This window comes from Hypanus sabinus, chromosome 27, assembly GCF_030144855.1.
Source record: "Hypanus sabinus isolate sHypSab1 chromosome 27, sHypSab1.hap1, whole genome shotgun sequence".
NCBI classification, from domain to species: domain Eukaryota; kingdom Metazoa; phylum Chordata; class Chondrichthyes; order Myliobatiformes; family Dasyatidae; genus Hypanus; species Hypanus sabinus.
The window spans coordinates 8,357,541-8,379,892 of NC_082732.1; the positions used below are offsets into that span (position 1 = coordinate 8,357,541).

The 22,352-nt window shown below is 38.4% G+C and overlaps 1 protein-coding gene across 4 annotated transcripts in view; it reads right to left on the reverse strand.

The window, feature by feature from the left end:
• mtor (mechanistic target of rapamycin kinase) overlaps window positions 1-22,352 on the reverse strand; it is a 342,240-nt gene that overhangs the window by 251,627 nt on the left and 68,261 nt on the right. For all 4 annotated transcript variants that reach the window (XM_059951708.1, XM_059951709.1, XM_059951711.1 and 1 more), the window contains 3 exons: window positions 12,860-12,982; window positions 12,638-12,721; window positions 6,524-6,616 (listed from right to left, as the gene is read on the reverse strand). In XM_059951708.1, the coding sequence (XP_059807691.1) occupies window positions 6,524-6,616; window positions 12,638-12,721; window positions 12,860-12,982 (300 nt within the window). The remainder of the gene's footprint in view (window positions 1-6,523; window positions 6,617-12,637; window positions 12,722-12,859; window positions 12,983-22,352) is intronic.

A 22,352-nucleotide genomic window follows, 5' to 3' on the forward strand; every position in this document is an offset into this window, starting at 1 on the left:
ACTGAGAGTCATATACATTCATTCTTTAGGGTTCAACTATATAGAAAAACCTGTCCCCAAATATTATTCAAAAACTAAAGGAAGCATTCTGTGGCACTCAAAAATCATACATAAAAGAGCACAAATTGACTATTTACTGACATTATTAACTGCGTAACTTAGTGAAATGTTGGCAAAAAAATTACATTTCCACCAAAAGAAAGCCAATTGAGGCAATGAGTTCATGGCACTATATCACAGATCCAGTTTATGACTGCGTTGTGGTAGCAAGATCCCCAAGGTGATGCAATACATCTGCAGATGATATATTCTATTATAGGCCTCTACTGTATAGACTTGCAAATACATGCTGCAAGGACACTTAGAACTTTTTTTTTCCCTATTAAAACCCAAAATTAAAATAATCCTTATCTCCCGTCTACATATTTGGAAATATTCAATGCCACAAGATCTAGTGTTCTGCTGAATCTCAGTAAAAAGTTGATTGTGGGCTTTATAGTTTGCCAGTTCAGAGCAGGAAAGGCAAAAAGTTATTGTAATACAAGAAGACTTATAAAAAAGAGAATGGAATGAAAGAATTCCATCACTGCTCATCCTGAATAGGCTGTTAGATGCATGATGTCGAGACAGCTACCTTTTCATTTTTCCCTGGTGCTCATGTTACAACTTAATAAAGAGGGCAGTACTGTAAAAACTCTTCTGTTATTCACAGCATTTGAATAGCTAGACAAAACTGAGGGAAAAATCTGAACCATTTCAAATTACTTTAAAAGTAAATATTTCAGATATGTAAAACAATGGCCAACTATCTCCAAACTTACCGAAATTCTAATATTTCCTCGTTTATAAATTTTAAAAGTTTGATCAAAACCACAATCAATAGCACAATACAAAACATTGGGTAGACCAACATTTGGAATAATTGTACTTAGATCTGGTGCTTCTCCTATTCAAGTTCGAAAATCTCTATTCTCACCAAGGGGGGTGGGGGGGGGGGGGGTTGGTGAACACCAAGAAAGATGAACCAAAGGAAGAAAGGGAATTCCATTTGCCGGAAGGACACCAGCATGGAGCCAATTAGAAAGGCATAATGACAACAGCAAATGGGAAAGGAGAAATTAATTTGGTCAAAAGCACAAGTCTTGCAAGTAGTATTGCCATTCATCCATTAATCTTTCATTGTAAAAATTCAGTAATTATGACTATTTAAAAAAAACACACGCTGCTTTAGAAATTTAATTGACTTATAAAATGTCATTATTTTATATATTTTTTAAAGTAGGCTTTTGAACTGTAGCAGTCCGGCAGCTAAGGCTCATTTTGGTGATAGTAGAGCTGCGAAGAGATCCTTGCCACCTGTCAACTTGATTGGCCGGCCAACCAGACATCACAAACAGTTAGTCATCAGGCTGCCAAAAATCCAAGGGCCTTGCTGAATACAAGCAAGCCAGGCAGATCTCTCCATCAATGTGCAACAGGAAGAGAGGCAACAATGTCAATTAAAGACATATCCACATAGTGGACCATAAAAGTAAGAGTTCAGCCATTTAGATTCACCCCATTAAAACAGAACGATCCATTTTCAACTTCACTTGATCAGCCAGACTACAAAAATGTAGAGTTTGCTTTGCTGAAGCATGGTGATGTCATTACAGGCTGTCCCTGAGTAACGATTCTATCTTTCCAGATACTCATATATTGATTTTAGTCCACAAGTCAAAAAATACATACAAAAAGAAAGATCACTCAATATGTTAAGACCATACACCCGCAGTATTACAATTGTTGACATCAAAACTAATTAGAAAGAACAATTGCTAAAAAGGGGCAGAATAACTCAGAAACAGCATTTCTGCTGCAATTAGAAATTTCAGTCCGGGGCAGCATTAATTAAAAAAAAACTAGGCTCTGGCAGTCTGCCAACGATTGCTACAGTTATTGTTTTCAACCCAGGCATTAGAGAAGGTTTTCTCTGATTTTCAACCTTCCAATCTTAATAATCAGTATTTCCAAAATGTCACTGTGCCTTCTTAAGCCCCAGAGAATCAAGACTACTTCTTTTAAACACATGATGATAGCAATGAACCATCTCATACAATGCCCAAGAAGGCTCTGGTGCAGATAAGAGGAAGAAAATGAAGTCTAACATTCCATCAACGTCTCGAACCGTCATGAGCCTATAGCACAGCAAGTAGGAACAAGTACTGGTAATTAAATTCAGGGTACCAAAACAATCAACTGGATGATCTCAAAACAATAGGAAGAAACAACACTGCAGGGAACCTGAAGCCATAGATTATTAACATTTCATTTGTCAGTATCAAGAGATTATGTTAGAATCCAAAATGTTTGCTGTTTCATATTACAGGATCTTAGCTACAGAGTCTGAGCCACAGAATAATAAAACAGCATGACTCTCCCCTCCTCTCCATACAGATTGTATTGGCAAATTCAGTGAAGTTTTACAGACTAACTTTACACATCTTAAAGTTAGAATTGAAAAGAATCATTTCCAAAATTTTCCATTGATTCTTCAATTGAAAATACCTTGAGTAGAAGAAAAAAAACTGTAACGGTACAGAAAATGCCCTATTATCATTATCAAGGATAATATAAAACACATCAACCTGTTGCACAGTACACCCTATCCTCATTAAATGCATCAGGCAATGCGGATTCAGTTACGTGAGGAACCTATTTCTACCAACTTCTCCTTATCCAAAGCTCAGTTATGCAAGGAACACTGCTTTCCCGCCAATACAAGTCACATGCACACACCTCACTCCCGCCAGTGTTGCATTGGTTTTGGCAACGTGTGGACGTGCGATCTTGCGCTCTTAAGCTTTTGTTGTTTTTACCTACGGTGCAGTGACTTCATGCTTGGAATATTTTACTATGCCTCCTAAGTGTCCAAAGTCAAGTCCTGGGCCATCAGCCAAGCGGCAGAGAACCGCTTTAACACTAAGGATAGATATACTTTGCTTATGTGTTCCAATGCTGAAGGAGACTGTAAGATGAAACCTCTCGTAGTCACTAAACGCTCAGGCTCTGAAGGGTTTGAGTAAGAATATGTTTCCTGTCCACTGAGCAGCTAACAAGAAAACATGGGTCACTGGTCAAATCTTTGAAGATTGGTTTGCTAATCATATTGCTGTTGAGGCTGAACGCTACTGCCGAGAACAGAATCTTGCCTTTAAAGTTCTTTTGTTGATTGACAATGTGCCAGTCCATCCTAAACATTTGGACAGCATTCATCCTAACATAACAGTGCATTTCCTACCACCTAACACAACATCGCTGATTCAACTACTCAACTAAGGTGTATTTTTTTTTACGGCAAACTATCTCTCAGATGCTGCAAGCAACGGACGATTTCGAAAATCCCGGGAGTTTACCGCAGGTGAGGGAATGGTGTAAGTCTTTCAACATCAGACATGCCATCAACAACATGAAACCTGGAAAGAGGTCAGGTATTCCACTCTCAATGGAGTGTGGAAATCAATTTGGGTGGAGTGCATCCACACCCTCAAGGGGTTTCCTGCCTTCACTGCAGCTGTCCAGGATTGCATGGCCCTGAGCTGTAAAATCGGTGGGGCAGGATTCTCAGATCTCGAGACTGCTGACGTGGTAGAGCTCCTGGACTCTCATGATGAAGAATTAAGTGTGGATGACCTTCTGCATTTAACTCAGACTGATGGTGATAATGATGAAGAGGAAAGTGCCAAGTTGCAGGTAAAGGATTGCAGGTGAAGCAACTGGCAGAATTTTTTTTAAGGCTGCTGAACACTTGGCACAAATGGCGATGGGCACGGACCCAACTTTAGAACGGAGTCAGCATTTCAGTCGTTCCTGCAGTCAAGCCTTCTTCACTTCAAGCAAATTTATGCTGAAAAACAAAATGCTGCCAAACAAACAACCCTCACCACTTTCTTCAAACCAGTGTCATCTCCTGCTGCTGGCATTACTGAGAATTCTGTGAGTCTTCCTTCAACCCCTTTGATGGTCCTGACGACACACAACCATCCACCTCATCCATGTAAAGTTGCCCGACACCACAACAACCACTCATCTCCCAGAGCCAACACACCTGCCACTGTTGGTGAGTACTGTACATTAACCCTAGTTAACATACCCTAATATATTAACTTTCTATGATTTATTACATTGAATATTACCTTAAATTGATGAAATATAATACGAATGCTGCCTTGTGGAAGTCTTTGTGTCGTATTGGTATGAAAATGTGAATAAATTACAGATAAAACATACTTAGGAAGCCCTCCAGAACGCATCCCTGTTTTCTCCATTTAAATAATTATTCACATTATGCGCCAACTGCGAGGAACGTATCCCCTGCATATAACAAGTAGAGGGTGTACATTATTTTTGCAAATTAAAATATTCTCTCTACTGCCCATTACACCACTAGTGTTGAGGGTGGCAATGAAGGTCCTCCATCTCTGGTGGCTTCAGAGCTTTCCTCATCGTGTCAGTATCTTCTTAGTTTTCACTACTGTCATCCATGCAAGTCCCAGGTGGAGACTCAGGAACATTGTTGCACTCAGATGTAGAAGGATTGCTGTTTCCACAACAGTTTTGTTTTGCCAGTCAGGGTTGTTAGCCCTGAGCTTGGAGGACCAGTGGAGCATTCTTAGTCTGACCCTTCTATGTCCCTTAGATCTGTCCTACCAAGAGGTAAAGCATTAAGCCTTGACTCCAGCCAACATAGCTCTCTAGGTCATTGAGATATGCAAGCCTTCAATCCCTACAAGGCTGTGGTCCTCTTAAAGTACTCAGTCATGTTCATTTGAGAACCCTTTCAAGCAACCTGTTTCACTTCAATAGTCAGAACAGCATACAGTACCACTGTATAAAAAAAGTTTGATAAAATTCATTCAAGCTTAATGTGTTCTTACTGTATTTAATACACAATTACAGTAGTTTAAATGTATGCTATATTTATATATAATCAGTTGAATAACACAGAGTGTATGCATTATTAGCTACCATATATCAGGATGTATCTAATCAAATTGATGAGCATAGAGTGATGGCTGTGGTATATCTGGATTTTAGTAAGGTGTTTGGCAAATTTCCCCATGGTGGGCTCATTCACATGGTCAGAAGACATGGAATGCAGGAAAACTTGGAGGAATTGGCTTGCCCACAGAAGGCAGAGGATGGTAGTCGATGGAGTGTATTCCGTCTGGAGGTTGGTAACACCAGTAGGGTTCCTCATGGATCTGTTCTGGGACCCCTTTTCGTTGTGATCTTTATAAATGAAGTGCAAGGTTGGTTAGTAAGACTGCAGATGATACCAAGCTTGGAGGTTTCTGGTTGTTGTCGGCTACAACAGGACATTGATAGGATGCAATGCTGGTAGTGGCAGAGAGAGTTCAATGTTAAGTCATACACTTTGGAAGGTCAAACTTGAAGTGAGAACGCAAGATTAATGGCAGGATTCTGAGCAGGGTGGAGGAACTGAGGTTCATGTCCACATTGAAGTTACCACACAAGTTGATAAGAGAAGCTGTAAGAAGCCATATAGTGTGTCGACCTTCATTAGTTGAGGGACTGAGTGCAAGAGCAACAAGATAATGTTGCAGCATATGTAAATCTGCTTAGAATGCATTTGGAATATTGTGTTCAATACTGGATACCTCATTATATGAAGGATGCAGAAAGGGTGCAGAGAAGATTTACCAGAATGCTCCCTGGATTAGAAAGCATTTATTTTGAGGAGAGGTTGAGAAATTGAGCGAGCTAGGGATTTTCTGTTCAGAACGAAGAAGAATGAGAGGTGACTTGATAAAGAGGTATACAAAATTTATAGGAATATATCAGGTGGACAGCCAGAATTTTTTTTCTCAGGGCACAAATAACTAATACTAGAGAGCATAATTTTTAAATTATTGGAGGAAAGTATAGGGGGGAAGAAGTGTAAGAAGTGTAAGAAGTGTGTGCTTTTTTATATACACAGAGCAATAGGTACATGGAATGAACTGCCAGAGTGGTAGTAAATGCAGATAATATTGGGACATTTAAGGGCCCCTTAGATAAGTACATGGTTGAAATGAAATGGAGGGCTATATGAGAGGGAGGGGTTAGACTGATTACAGAGCAGGTTAAACAGTTGGCACAATATTGTGGGCAGAAGGTCCTGCACTGTGCTACATAATACTAAGTCCGATATACATAGATGAGACTTCATAGCCAATTAAATATAAATTAAATAAAGATGACTTTGGCCAAGCTTACAGTATTTGCTGCAATTATAAAATAATCTTACTACCACTTCACAATGGAAAAATTATTTCAGCACTTGAAATACTAAATACCAGATTCAAGTAACAACATTTATGAGATTCCTATCAGTTTAGCAAGAAACTTTCTTATATGTAGGCAGATGCATACATCATCCTACATATAAAAAACAAAATAAATAGTTTGCAAATTTCTAAATCCTCTAAGGAGACTGTTAGAACATACACAACATAAACTAGGAAAACTGGAAGCTACTTACCTGTCTTTTTGCAAGTGATGAAGAATCTTGAAGCATGTCCATGATGATAGGAAATAATTCATCCATCCACTTTCTCATCTCCAGCCCGCTCACCTTCAACAATACATATCAATAACTTTAGCATTTTCAGAATAAAGGGTATCAACTGGGTACAAATTTCTATTACTTGTAATTATAATGTCCCATTTTAAACTGGCAAGTCTTTATTTTATATTCAAGATATTGGTTTGCAAACAAAATTAAAATAAAACACAGCAAACTACTTTCAATAATTATAGCAACACATTTTGCAATAACAAGGGTATTAGCTAAAAGTCTTTGACTTATTTAATATCAAATATCAAATGCAACCTATTTGCCAGTAATAAACAGTAAAGAAATAAGCTGGATGATAAATATGCTGTGCCATCATGAGAAGTTTGCAAAACCTCACTGAGCAAGCTTAAACTATCCCTTTACTTCCACTGGGAACTGCTGGCCAGATCTCCTTATAACTAGATAGGGGGCCAACCTCACAGTTTCACCATTTCTCTGACTGCAGCAGTGCTCACACCAGTTGCAATGCTTCCTGTGGCACAATGAGAAAGCTATCTCAATGAAATACCCTTTTCAGCTTTGATAGCTGGCAAAATCCTGAAACCCAGCTATGTCGGCTGTCAAACATTTTCAGGATCATCTATTTATAATGACACACTGAGTCCATACTGGTTCTGCAGCCATTAAATTAAATGAAGCAATGAATAAACAGTGAACAATTAACCTACCAGCAAGCTTTTTTGGGAGGAAATCTAAGCATTCAGAAGCAGCCCAATAGGTCATGGAGAAAAAACTTGTAAAGTTTGTGTGGATGCTAAAGGTTAGGACTGCACCTGCAACCCTGGAGCTAAGAGGCAGCAGCACTGACTGCTCTGCCACCAAAATGGCCTTGTACAATGGTGTCAGTCAGTACAGACAGAGCTTTGAAATGTCTATTGCCCCCCTTCTAATCCTTCTTCCAATTATGTTAAATCCATGCCCTCTGCTTTTTGACATTCTACTTAAAGAAACATGTTACTCTACCCAACTACAGCAAGGCCCTTCAAGAACAAAGGCCCGCTTGGGAGGTTGGTCAAGCAGTTTCAGTCATTCAGCATTCAAGATGAGATAAAAAATTGGATTAGACATTGGCTTCATGGGAGAAGCCAAAAGAGTGCGAGGAGATGGTTGCGCCTCTGACTAGAGGCCCGTGTCTATTGGACTGCCACAGGGATCTGTGCTGGGTCCCTTCTTGCTTGTCATCTATATCAATTATCTGGATGAGCAAATTTGCAGATGACACCAAAACTGGAGGCATAGTGGACAGCAAGAAAAGCTATCAAAATTTGCAAAGGAGTCTGACACCATTGGAAAATTGGGCTAGTAAATAGCAGATGAAATTTAATGCAGACAAGTGTGAGGTCTTGCACCTTGGGCAGTCAAACCACAGTAGGACCAACACAGTGACTGGTAGGGCACTCGGTGTGGTGGAACAGAAGGATTTGGGAATACAAATCTCTAGAAAGTAGTGTCACACATAGGTAAAGTCATAAATAAAGCTTTTGGCACATTGGCCTTCAAAGTATTGAGTACAGGAGTAAGGGTATCACCACATGTTGAAGTTGTATAAGACATTGGTGAGACCCAATGTGGAGTGCTGTGTACATTTTTGGTCACCCATCTACAGCAAAGATGTCAATAAGATTGAAAGAGTGTGAACCAAATTTACAATGCTATTACCAGGAATTGAGGATGTTAAGTATAGGATAAGGGTGAATACGTTAGGAGTTTATTCCTAGAGTGTAGGAGAATGAGGAGAAATTTGGGAAAATTATGAGGGGTATAGATAAGGCAAATGCAAACAGGCTTTTTTCACTGAGATTGGGTGAGACTAGAACTAGAGGTCATGGGTTATGGGTGAAAGGTGAAATACTTATGAGGAACATGAAGAGGGACTTCTTCACTCAGAGGACAGTGAGCGTGTGGAATGAGCTGCCAGCAGAAGCAGTTGGATCTGGATTCTATTTTAATACTTAAGAGAAATTTGGATATTACATGGATGGGAGGGTTGCGCTGGTCCACGTTTTCAAGTCAAGTCAAGTCACTTTTATTGTCATTTCGACCATAACTGCTGGTACAGTACACAGTAAAGACGAGACACCGTTTTTCAGGACCATGTGTTACATGAAACAGTACAAAAACTACACTGAACTATGTGAAAACAACACAAAAAAAAGAAACTACACTAGACTACAGACCTACCCAGGACTGCATAAAGTGCACAAAAACAGTGCAGGCATAACAATAAATAATAGACAATAATAACAGATTTGGATGCAAATCGAGGGGACGGTCAATTAATGGACTGGAAGAGTTTCTGTGCTGTGGTGTTCCATGACTCCTCATCTCTAAATTAACAAATACGTCCCAATTACTTCTCCCACACCCCCTCTGTCCCAGAAGAAACACAACTCTAAGCCCAGATGAGGAAAGGGTTTTTCAGCCAGAGGGTGGTTGTGATCTGGGATTTATTTAAAAAGGCTGACAGAAGCAGACATCTTTATCATACTTTAAAAACACTTTGTTGTGTACTTAAAGAGCCACGTCCTGCAGGGCCACCAACCCGGTAGCTGGTAGTTGTCACTTGACACAGACACAGTGGGCACTTGGTCTCTACCTGTGCAGCTAGTTTTCTATTATTTCAACTGCATCCTCCAGCAGTATAAAGTTACCCTGTTCAACTACATCCCCTACATTTCCATTATCTGAAAGCTTTTTTTTAAATCATGCTCCCTACATTTGTCTAAATCAACATACAAAAAAGGGACCTCTTTTAAAAAGGATGGAATTGCTTTCTAGATACAAAAACATCCATTACTCCTTTACTTTCTGTAGCTTTGAATAAAAGCTGCTAATTAACATTAACAAGTGAAATAATTAGTCATTGTCATAACAATGGAATAGCACAGAAAGAGGCTGGTCAGCTCTCCACATCCATGTCTTTGTGCCCATCTACACTAATCTCATTTGCCTTTTGAAATCAATGGGGTTTCAGATCTTGGTCAAACTGGGTTTAGAGTCTAAACCCTAGGATCAGACATAAAATCCTAAGTGCAGAACTACAGATGAAAAAAAATCTGGATGGCCAACAAGCCAGAAAAGTAAAAGCCCAAGGGAGAATGGCAGAGTGGATTCAGAACTAGTGCAACAGCAGGAAATACATACAGTTTTTGACCACAGAGCTGAAACCTATGGGATTTGTTCAGAGTCTTTTGCTGATAATGGTCTATATTAATAGAATCAACTTAAGGTGGCTGATTAGAAAGTCTGTAAATGAGTGAGCTATCAGCAGTATAGATGACAATGAAGGAGAAAACTAAAGACCACAGTAAGATATCAATGCAATATGGCCTGGTCAGATAGAAAGAAAAATGACAAAATTCCATCCTTAAAACTATTTGGGAAAGGCAATATGAACAAGGTGGCATGGTACTGTGGAAAAACAGAAGTGGCAGAACATGTTTATAGATGTCAGAAGGCAACAGGACAGAGGCATAATAAATAAGGACAGGTTTCTGTGTCATGGTAGTAATCTTCATACATAAAGTCCCATTGACCTGAGACACATAATTTAAGTTTATGTTTCCTCGTTTTGTAATGTACAATGCTGCTTCTGCAAAAGGGTAATTTTCATGGTATTTATACCTTGTATTTTAATGACTTTGACAACAATAATTCTAAATTTGAACATTAAGCCCATTTCTTTCACCTTGTGCTTTTTCTGATTTAATATCAATTACATTACTTTAATACCCAATAAGAACAAGACGATTATGCTGAAACTGCACAAAATATAAGCTAGGCCATATTCAATTGCTATGTCAGGTTTTTATCTCCACAGTTCAAGGAAGGAAGAGAATGCACAAAAGATATTACAGACATTTAGAGGTTCTCAGGAATGGAAAACATTAGCTTACAGGAAGAATTTGACAAGCTGCCTTTCATTACTTTAGAACAGAAGATGCAGAAACAAGATTTAATTATATGGAAGCTGTATAAAATAGATAGTAACAACCCAAATGGCAAGTGCATAATAATCAAAGTGCATTCATCCAATGGACAGAATGATGAGAAGTGAAAAGCACTTTTCTTTCTACCCCATCCCTTAACATAATTAACTACTGAAATTGATTGATTTATTTATTATTATTATTATTTTCTATCTCTGCTAGATTATGAATTGCATTGAACTGCTGCTGCAAAGTTAACAAATTTCACATCACATGACAGTGATAATAAATCTGATTCAGTCTTGGCAACCTCCTCTGCATTCTTTTCAGAGCAATCACATCCTTCATATAGTGTGGCAATGAGAACCACATACAGTATAGCTTAACCAATGTTGTATAACATTGCCTTGACCCCTGAACGAAAGCACCCTAAATCGCATTCTCAAACTGTGTAACACACAAAAATGCTGGTGGATCGCAGCAGGCCAGGCAGCGTCTATAGGAAGAAGCACTGGCGATGTTTCGGGCGTGTTGCTTTCCAGCATCTGCAGATTTCCTTGTGTTTGCGTTCCCAAGCTGTGTTACTACTTTCAGGAAACTGTGAACTTAGACAAGATCCTCCATTTCTTTGTGGTCTACCATTTATGGTGCCCATCTTAACTTTAAAAATGCATGACCTTGAACTTGTTGAGACTAAATTCTAAGTGCCTTTGCTCAGCCGAATTTTACTTCTAATCTATATGTTATACACAAGCTATCTCACTACTCACAACACCAACAAATTTTGGCAGCCATATACTTAATGCTTATACTTCCTACATTTACATCTAAGTCAGTAGTTTATATCAAAAATAGGAAATTCCTTGGTGTTGTAATTTCAAAGGATCTGTCCTGAGCCTAGCACATTAGTGCACTGACAAAGACAGCATGGCAGTGCCTCTACTTCCCTAGACGTTTGTGAAAATTCAGCATGACATCTAAAACCTTGACAAATTTCTACAGGTGTGGTGGAGAGTATATTGACTGGTTGCATGACAGCCTGGAATGGGAAACACCAATGCCCTTGTACAGGAAAGTCCACAAAAAGTAGTGAATAAGGCCCAGTACATCAATGGTAAAGCCTTACCCATCACTGAGCACTCTATACGGGCTGTCACAGGAAAGCAGCGTCCATCAAGGACCCCACCACCCAGGTCATGCTTTCTTCTCACTGCTGCAATCAGGAAAAAGGCACAGAGCCTCAGGACCCACACCACTAGGTTCAGGAACATTTATAACCCTTCAGCCATCAGGCTCGTGAACCAAACTCATATTCAAGGACTCTTCATCTCATGTTTTTAATATTTGTTGCTGATTTATTATTATTACTTCTTCTTTTTTTGTATTGGCAGTTTGCTGTCTTTTGCACAGCGATTGTTTGTCCGTCCTGTTGGGTGCGAAGTTTCACTAATTCTTTTGTGTTTTGGATTTATTGAGTATACTTGCAAGAAAACAAATTCAGAATTGCAAATAGTGATATTTATGCACTTTGATAATACCTTTACTTTGACCTTTGAATAAGTACTGATCTCTGTGTATCCTACTGCCAAGACTTCCAATCAGAAAAAGCCCTCCCTCTCTGCCAAACTAATTTTGGATCCAATTAATCAGCTCACCTTGGATTTTACGATACTAAACTTTGTGGTCCAGCCCACTATACATATCCTTGTCAAATGTCTTACTAAGTCCAATGAGACTGCATCTACCACACTGCTGTCATCAATCTCTTTCATTTCCTCTTCAAAAATCGTAAGACAGAATTTTGCCCCACACAAAACCATTTCGTGTGGGGCAACTATCCACATAGTTCCTGTCTTTCCAGCATAAACTCCACCACTTTGTCATAAGGGTCACCAGCTGTGTAGTTACCTGACTTATCCATGCTGCCCTTCTTAAATAAAGATGTGTCACAATTACTATAGTTCTCCTTAACATGGTCTATTGAATTCAAATGAGTTCTAACAGCATTGGGTTACACATTTTGCACTTAAATATTTGATCTATAAATGCCACAACCCCTTTTACAGAGAAATAATCATAATAACTTTACCTGGGCCAGTTCTCCAATTGTAGCTAGGACACTAACAATAACTCCAGGGTTCGGATCATGATCCTTCAATTTTAAGATCAAAGCCTGAGAATAAATATGAAGTCTTTTAGAGTAAATATACAGCATTTTCTACCCAAAATGTAGAAATACGTTTGCATGAATGGTAGTTTTACTTTCTAATACTAATAACCATTGAAGGAAACTACTTTTGTTCTCACACACCTTGAGAATAGGTTCCATATATGGCCGGATAAGGCGAGGAGCATTTGAAACCAGGTGGCCTAACATTCGGGCACTTTGTTCTTTGTTTCGGCCGACTCCACTATGTTCCAGTTCAGTTAAAATCTATGAATAACAAAGAAAATACAAACAGACAAAGATAACTTACTTATAATTTTGGTGACTGATTATCATATAAGTCATCATATTTTCATTTGGAAAGCATCTGAGGCAACCTAGGATTATGAAGATTAAAATGACATCTAAGGCACAAAGAGTGCAAACAAACAACCCAAATAACGCCAAGAAGATTCTCCCACTGTTCCATAACTGAGGGTTCCATATGTGAGGATAAGTGGGGTTGAGTAAATACAAGTCTACTGAAAAGCCTCAACACTGAAAGCAAAGCTTCCGTTAACCAATGTGCCTTAAGCAAAGCAAAAATCACCGTTTTTCCATGCATAACCATAATATACAAATAATTTAGTCCCTGCAAGACTGAACACACCAAATAGGCATGTGAAAGTGATGACTGCGAACATAAATGAGAGTTTGCGTAATAGCAACTGTAAAGTACTGGTGATGATATGCTTAGAGGTGTATTGAGTGATAAATAAATTTCAATGTCAATATGAGATATCAGTATTCCAGCTGTGTTTTTGTCCCCTGTTGACAGATATGGCAACAAATTATAAATTTGGTTCATACATATTGAGTATGATCCAATGGTACAATCATAAGCAAACTGGAGGTGTGAAGATCAATCAGCAGTTCTAATAAGCCTCCTAAAACTAAACAAAAGTTTGGATAATCATGGCTATCAAGCCATGTTTGTCAGTTATTTTAATATTGAAGTACATATTAATGATGTCTTTATATTGTAGAACTTGCAAAAACAACAATCCTAATCAGATACAAGCAAATGTATGTTTTACGATGTTAGGTTACTAGAAACATAACTGAAAGTATTAAATGTTCTGTCACACGCAGATAAAACTTCACTCAGAGGATGGTGAATCTAAGGAATCCTTCCTCAGAGGAGAGTGGAAGCTCAGCCTTTAATTGTGTTAATCTCAGCCTTTAAAGTAGAGATGAATAGATTTCTGGATATTAAAGGAATCAGGGAAACTGGGATAAGACAATAAAATGTTACGGAGGTGGAGGAACAGCCATGGTCTTGAACAGCAAAGTATGTTCCTAGGACTGAAAAGACTACAGCTTCTTATATTCTGAAGATCAGCTTGCAAGCATGTTGACTTAGCAGATCAAGCCAGAGCAAGTAGTGATTTATATTAACATACAAAATGCTAGAGGAACTCAGCAAGCAAGACAGTATCGATGGAGAGGAACCAACAGTCAACATTTCAGACTGAGGCTACGTCCACACTAGACCGGATAATTTTGAAAACGTCAGTTTTGCGTAAAAACGATAGGCGTCCACACTAAGCGTTTTTGAAAATATCTCTGTCCACATTGAAACGGGTATTTCGGTGGATCTCCTCATACTGCGCATGCGCAGGACACATCTACGGAAAACAAGTGACATGTTTGGTGTTGAATCTCGCCATGAAAGAGTGGTGTGTGTTTGTCCAGTTATAGACTAGACAGCTGTTGGCTCTTGTGCAGGACTTAAAACTAAAAAAACAAATACTGGAGTGTATGGAGGCCACCGACAGAAAGTTCATGGACAGTATGACCCGGCTGATGACGAACATTTAAAAACTGATGAACTCTGTTGCATTAATAAAGCCCCTTGTTAAATGTATAAACCATGTCTGCATAAGTATTATCTTGTATTTCCATACAATGTTACATTAGGCTGTAATACATCTATTGTTAGAGAAGTACTTGCATAAATAGGTAAATCACCTTCATACAAGCAAGGACAGAAAACAGGGCAGAGTGAGTATACTTATTTATTTAGTAAGTTCTGGGTCAAAGTATTTAGTGAGTACATTTCTAACTCTTCTGGCTTCAGTCTCGTTGCCGACTGTTCTGAAATTGTTAGGTTGCATTCAAGAAAACAATGAAATAACGCGCTGTCATCACCATCTGTTCCAGCAAGTCACGACAGAATTTTTAGATTTCTCTGGTTACCCCGTCCACACTGCTCCAGCCAAGAGGTGTCTTCTAAGTTACACACCCTGGAGAGCGTTTCTGAAAATCTCCGGTTTCGGGGGACGAAAACACCATTTTAGTGTGGATGAAGGGTAATAACAAAAAGGATTTATCCAGTGTAGTGTGGACGTAGACTGAGCCCCTTTGTCAGGACCACCAAGTCACTTTGGTGCTGATGAAGGATTTTGACCTGAAACATAGATCATTTATTCCTCTCTGTCGATACTGCCAGCATTTCTGTTTGTTACTCTGGATTTCCAGCATCTACAGAATCTCTTGTCTCAGTGATTTTCATCATAGATTTGCAGTGAGCATAAGATGCAAATTCTAGGGCTGTATTGCTCAACTGTAAGTCAAAATTCTAAAGATTCTGAAATTCCAAAATAAGTACAAATAAAAATAATACTAGGAACTCTCAACAGGTTAGATAACATCTGTGAAAAATGTTTCAGGTTGATAGCCATTCCCAGCTTTTACGAAGGCTTTTTGACCTAAAAATATTTCTCTCCTCACTGATGCTGTTAAAATTGTTGAATGTTTTCAGTATTTTCTGTTCTTATTTTTTAAGAAAATAACTTGGACTTGCAGGAAGATGGCGACCGCTTAGCTGCTTCGAACTTTTGTTCCATTATTTTCGCTATCTTTGCACTAAATGCCTCCATCTTTTAAACCTTAGTTAGGAACTTTATTTGGTTTCTTTCACTTGCCTGTGAATACATCTACCTTACAATGTCTAACAAGAGTTCTAAAACCGGGAGAAAGGAAGTTGCCGCTCTGTCTTCTGAGACCCTCGCTGCGTTGGAACAGCACCGTGATGATATTTTAAAGGAATTTAGAACCGCTTTCAAATAGCTGGAAGCCAAATTGGATCGGATCAACGATAGAGTGGACGAACATGCTGAACAGTTATCTTGTATCGATTCGACTTCTGAAGATTTAGAAAGTCGTGTTCGATACTTGGAGACTCTCTGTTCCAGCCTAGAAGAAAAAAATAATAAACTCCTTTCCAAAATGGTGGATTTCGAAAATCGGAGCAGACGCTGTAACCTCCGAATTCTTGGGTTGCCAAAGGCCACCGAACAGGGATCAACCGTGAAGTATTTCGCTGAGTTTCTCTGTGAGATATTCGGGAAAGATTTGCTTCCAAACCCGCCTGAGCTCGAAAGGGCACACAGGGTCTACATTCCCCCCAGAATTTTGGGCTCCCGCCCGCGACTGGTAATTTTGTGCTTCCATCAATACCAGGTAAAACACCGTCTGATTATGGAGGCACATCGCAGAGGTACTTTTACTTTCCAAAACACAGCCATTCGCTTTGTGAAGGATTTTGCACCTCAGATCTTAAAGATGCGCACTGAGTTTAAAGGCGTAATGAAAGTGCTTTTTGATCGTGGTTTTAGACCCTCGCTTCGCAATCCTGCCGTTTTATGAATCACGCTTAGTACTGAAAAATATAAGTGGTTTAAGTCAGTGAAGGAGGCTGAGACATTTGTTGCAAGTCTTCCGGCTATCCAGCCATCTTCAGAACCCGATCAGACCTCCTAAAATGGTGGATAAGTACTTTTCGTAGTAAAATTACTTTTTCCGGACTCAGACTTCACTTGAATCACTCAATCATTATTTACTGAAACTCTAAAGGCTGTTGACAATCTCTCCCTGGATTTGGTGTGTCTTTTTTTTAAATAGACATTCTGTGTAAAATGTTTCCCTATGGACATTAAATAGTACTTGTGTAATCTATCTTATTCTTGTGTAACTGTATCTATAGAGTTCTACAATTGACTCTAACTTGTTTTGGAGGTTTGAAGTCTTTATTGAAGGCCTCCCTGTTTGTTAGTTCACAGTTTAACTGCTGATTATCTTTTTATTATATTTTTTTAATTTATTTTTTTTCCACTTTTTAAAAAATTTTTGACTTTTTTTTCCCTCTCTGTAAATGGCTGATAAGTACTCTTCCTGAATCTATAATTTTCCCCTTCCTCCCTTTTTCCTTCCTTTTTCCCCCCCTTTTTCTTCCTTTATTCTTCCATAATTTTTCGCGGGTAGGTTACTTTTGGTTTTCTTCAGATTTTCTCTGTATTAAGTTTTATATTTCTACAGAAGATGTTCCAATTTGTAGTTATGTTTTCTAGTGCATAAACTAGTTACTATTTTCTATAATATTTATATGGAACTGCTGTTAATGACACAGATCTGGAAGTTATATTTGGGTTAAATTTTTTGGTAGAGCTAGCTGCTTTTTTTGGTAGCCGTCTAGTTTTGGGTTGTGTGGGTGGGATGGGTTTTCCAGTTCCAACATCATTCACTGTATTTATTGTTTTTCTTTATTGCTCAGGACATGGTTATGCTTTGATTTTACGAATCTATGTTTATATTTCTGCTCCCAGACTGCTATTGTATTGCTTGACTTTTTATATGCCTGCTGCCTTTTATGCATTAGTAATTGATAATGGCTAGTGCACTTAAATTCGTGAGCTGGAATGTAAAGGGATTGAATCACCCTGTTAAAAGGAGGAAGGTATTCTCACATATTAAACAACTCAAAGCTGACATTGCTTTCCTTCAAGAAACTCATATTAGTTGTTTTGATAACTCCCGGCTTCTGTCAAAGTGGGCGGGTCAGCATTTTCATTCATCCTTTGCCGCTAAAGCTAGGGGAGTCTCCATTCTTATTAACTCAAATATTCCGTTTGAACTCCATAATAAAATATCTGATACAAATGGCTGTTTTATTACTGTTTCTGGTAAACTATATAACACTAAAGTTGTATTAGCAAACCTGTATGCCCCCAACTTTGATTATGTTAATTTTTTTGAACGTTTTTTTTCCTCACTACCAGACTTAAACTCATACTCTCTTATACTGGGTGGTGATTTCAACTGCTGGTTAGATCCGAATCTGGATCGATCGTCCTCTGTTACCAGATCACCTACTAAATCTGCCTTAGCTATCCAGTCGTTTCTCTCTAATTTTGGTATCTCTGATATATGGCGTTTCCTTCAACCTACTGAGAGAGACCTTCACTATACCTTCACTAGAATTGACTACTTCTTACTCGATAACCAACTTATTCCATTTGCCTACTCTTGTGAGTATCAGAGTATATTGATTTCTGACCATGCCCCAATTACTCTCTCTTTAAACTTTCCTGGTCTCCCTCAGAGGAATAAACACTGGCGGTTTGATTCAACTTTATTATCGGATGATGATTTTCTAAAATTTATTACGGATCAGATAACCTTTTATTTTAACACTAATACATCACCTGAAGTGTCATCCCAGATTGTCTGGGATGCCATGAAAGCATATCTGAGGGGGTCAAATAATCTCTTACACAGCAAATCTCAACAGAAGATCCTGTGCAGACCGAATAGACCTCATTAACCAGATTAAAGAATTGGATCAACTGTATGCTCAAACTAAGAACCCTGAACTATACAAGAAGCGTGTAGAACTCCAAACTAAATTTAATCTTCTGTCTACTCAACCTGTCGAACGCCAACTTCTCGAAAGCAAGAGTCGCTTTTACATTCATGGGGATAAGTCTGGTAAATTCCTAGCCAATCAGTTGAGGCGTTCCAAAGCCAAACAACATATTACAATGATCCGGAAGGAGAACGGAGACTTTACATCAGATCGTTTGGAAATTAATGATGCATTTAAAAATTCTTATTCTCGGCTTTATTCCTCTGAATCTTTGAATGACAATATCTCTGCTGATCAATTTTTAAATAATCTGAATATTCCTTCACTTTCACCTGATTTTAAAGCCAAACTTAATGCACCTATATCATCAGAAGAAATATCTTTTGCAATTTCTGCACTGTCCTCAGGGAAATCTCCTGGACCTGATGGGTTCCCTGTAGAATTTTATAAATCATTCTCTTCACTTCTTTCTCCTCAGTTACTTTCAGTATTATCTGACTCGTTTAATTACAGCAAAGTGCCACCCTCTTTTAATGAGGCATCTATTATTCTCCTATTAAAAAAGGGTAAAGACCCAACAGAGTGTTCCTCGTATAGGCCGATTTCTTTGCTCAATGTTGATGTAAAGATCTTAGCTAAAGTTTTGGCTCATAGATTAGAAACCGTTATTCCCTCTATTATCTCTGATGACCAATCAGGTTTCATTAAAAACCGTCTCCCTTTTTTTAACATTCGGCGTTTATTTAATATTTTATATTCACCCCCAACTGGGATTCCTGAATGTGTTATTTCCCTCGATGCGGAGAAAGCATTTGATCGTATAGAGTGGAACTACCTTTTAGCAGTCTTAGAAAAATTTGACCTCAGTCAAAGTTTCATCTCTTGGATCAAATTGCTGTACCTGTGCCCTACTGCTTCTGTTTTAACTAATTTTCAGAAATCCCAGGTATATAATCTCAAACGTGGCACCCATCAGGGATGCCCCTTAAGTCCCTTTCTCTTTGATTTGGCTATAGAACCTTTGGCAATAGCATTTCGAAATTGTCCTGAATTGACCGGGATTTGGAGAGGGAATGTTGAGCATAAAGTTTCCCTTTATGCTGATGACTTATTACTCTTTCTCTCAAATCCGTCTACATCCTTACCTCCAATGTTTTCACTTCTTGACCAGTTTAGCCAGATCTCTGGCTATAAACTTAATTTACATAAGAGTGAACTTTTCCCAATTAGTAAAGAAGCACAAGAATTAACATTTCGTGATCTCCCTTTTAAAGTAGTCCATAATCAATTTACTTATCTTGGAATTACAGTCACAAATAAGTTTAAAGATCTCTTTCGTGAAAACTTTGCTAATCTTTCATATACTATAAAACAGAGTCTGGTACAATGGTCACCTCTATCTATGTCTTTGGTAGGTCGTATTAATGTTAAAATGTATGTTCTCCCAAATTTTTATACTTATTTCAATCTATCCCAATTTTTATTCCTAAATCTTTTTTTGACTCCTTAGACCAGGGGTGGGCAAACTTTTTGACTTGTGGGCCACAAAGGGTTCTAAAATTTGACAGGGGGGCCGGACCAGGAGCAGATGGACGGAGCGTTTTGGTAATACACCTCATAAGAGAGAATAAAATATCATGGGATATGTAGAAAACATGTGCTTTAATTTCAATTGAAAATGAACAAATGCATTACAACAAAATATCTGTCCTGAAGTCCCATGTTATTTAGCTATTTATTGAAATGACTTTTAAAACACTGAAAACTAAATGAATAAAATACAGCTTTTTTAAATAGTAACAGTTATTATTTTAAAGCACTGAAAATTATGTTATCCTACAAGATATCATCATCACTCTCCTCCTGACTGTCTTTATTTCAAAAATGGTAGGAGATGCAGGTCTACTTGTCCTGCTGCTTCTTATTCAATTGTCCCCTGTGCCAAAACTCAACAACGACCAGCACAAAGACAGAACAGTGACAGCGCGCCAGTATGCGGAGTGCGTTATTTTATTTGGAGCGCATTTTTTATTTTGAGAACGTACGTGCACCTGCGCACTACTCATGTCCATCACTTAACAGAAATGACATGTAACATGTAAGGCTTATTGAAAAAAATATTTTCAAATGCATTTTTTACATAACACAACGAAGAAACTTATTTTTAATTTCAGTGGGAACAGTGTTGTTGGTCTCCCTTTTTAGCCAGCGCATCAAAGTCTGGATTTAGTTTTGTTGTGGCGATTCTCAGGACGGATCTGAGGTGTTGGTCAGTTAACTTGGTTGGCTTTGTTGATGTTCATGACGCTGAACGCCTGTTCGCACAAATAGGTCGAGCCGAACAAAGAGTAAAGAGCAAATGTGGAGTAATACGCTGCACCTCAACAAAGGTCAATGTATATAGAGTGCGTCATCTATTGGGAAAACGCCAGAATTGCGGGGAAAAAACGTTAACAAGGTTTATTAATATCAAGTTCTGCGGGCCGGATTAAAAAGCTTAACGGGCCGCATATGGCCCGCGGGCCGTAGTTTGCCCATGCCTGCCTTAGACTCTATTATTTTGTTGTATCTGTGGAGGAATAAGCGTTCTAGAATTAGTAAAATCCATCTCCAAAAACCTAAAAAAGAGGGTGGCATGGCTTTACCTAACTTTCATTTATATTATTGGGCAGCTAATATACTTTGTGCTACCTTTTGGTCTTTTTTCCATGGCCAAGCCGAGTGCCCTAATTGGGTGGCAATGGAGTTGAGCTCCACTAAAGAACTATCTATCTCTGCACTTCTTGGCTCTGCACTCCCTAGTAGTCTGTCCAGATTAATAGCTAATCCTTTTGTTAGACACACTTTGTGTATATGGGCTCAGTTTAGGAAATGCTATGGTTTCCATGGTTTTTCCGTTTCCAGCCCTGTCGTACATAATCACCTTTTTCTACCTACTACGTACGATTCAGCATTCCATGTTTGGTATAGGAAGGGCATTAGGCATTTTGTTTTTTTTTTAAATATTTATTTATTGAATTTTTGAAATTACAAAGAATAAATGTAATAGTAAAATAGTACGAAAGATAATATTAACCCTCCCCCCTTAACCCTTATCTAGAGAAAGAAACAAGAAAGGAAAAGAAAAAGATTGCCTGGATATCGGAGGATCCCCACATGCTCCATGGAGTTCAAAATAATTTTGATATTTATTTTTTACTTTCCCCAATTACTATAATTTTATCTTCAAAGGACCTATGTATTTAGTCCTATCTTTTGTAAGTGGCATTAGGCATTTTGAAGATCTTTTCATTGATAATCACTTTGCTTCTTTTCAGCAGCTCTCTGTTAAGTTCAATCTGCCCAATGCTCATTTTTTTAGATATCTCCAAATTAGACACTTTATTGCCCCTTTAATTCCTAACTTTCCTGAAATGCCTGCGAAAAATGCTATGGACTTATTTCTTTCCATTAATCCACTAGGTAAAGGTTTAATATCAATTATTCGAGATAAGTTAGCAGCCTTACAACAGGCCGCTGTGGATAAAATTAAATTGGCATGGGAGCAGGATTTAAATATCTCCTTATCTGATGAGAGTTGGGACTCGATTCTCAAATCGGTTAACTCAACCTCTCTTTGTGCTCGCCATTGCCTTTTACAGTTTAAGATTGTTCATAGAGCCCATATGTCTAAATCTAAACTATATCGATTCTACCCTAACATTAGTCCGCTTTGTGATAAATGCAAGAGGGGCGAGGCCTCTCTCATTCATATGTACTGGTTCTGTCCTAGCTTGGAGAAATTTTGGAAAGATGTCTTCACTACGTTATCGTATATTCTGAATCAGCACCTAGAACCAAACCCCTTAATTGCTTTGTTCGGTTTCTGGGGCGAGACAGATTTACGTTTGAGTCCGACCAAATGCCGAATATTATCCTTTGCCTGTCTCCTGGCTAGATGCTTGATCCTCC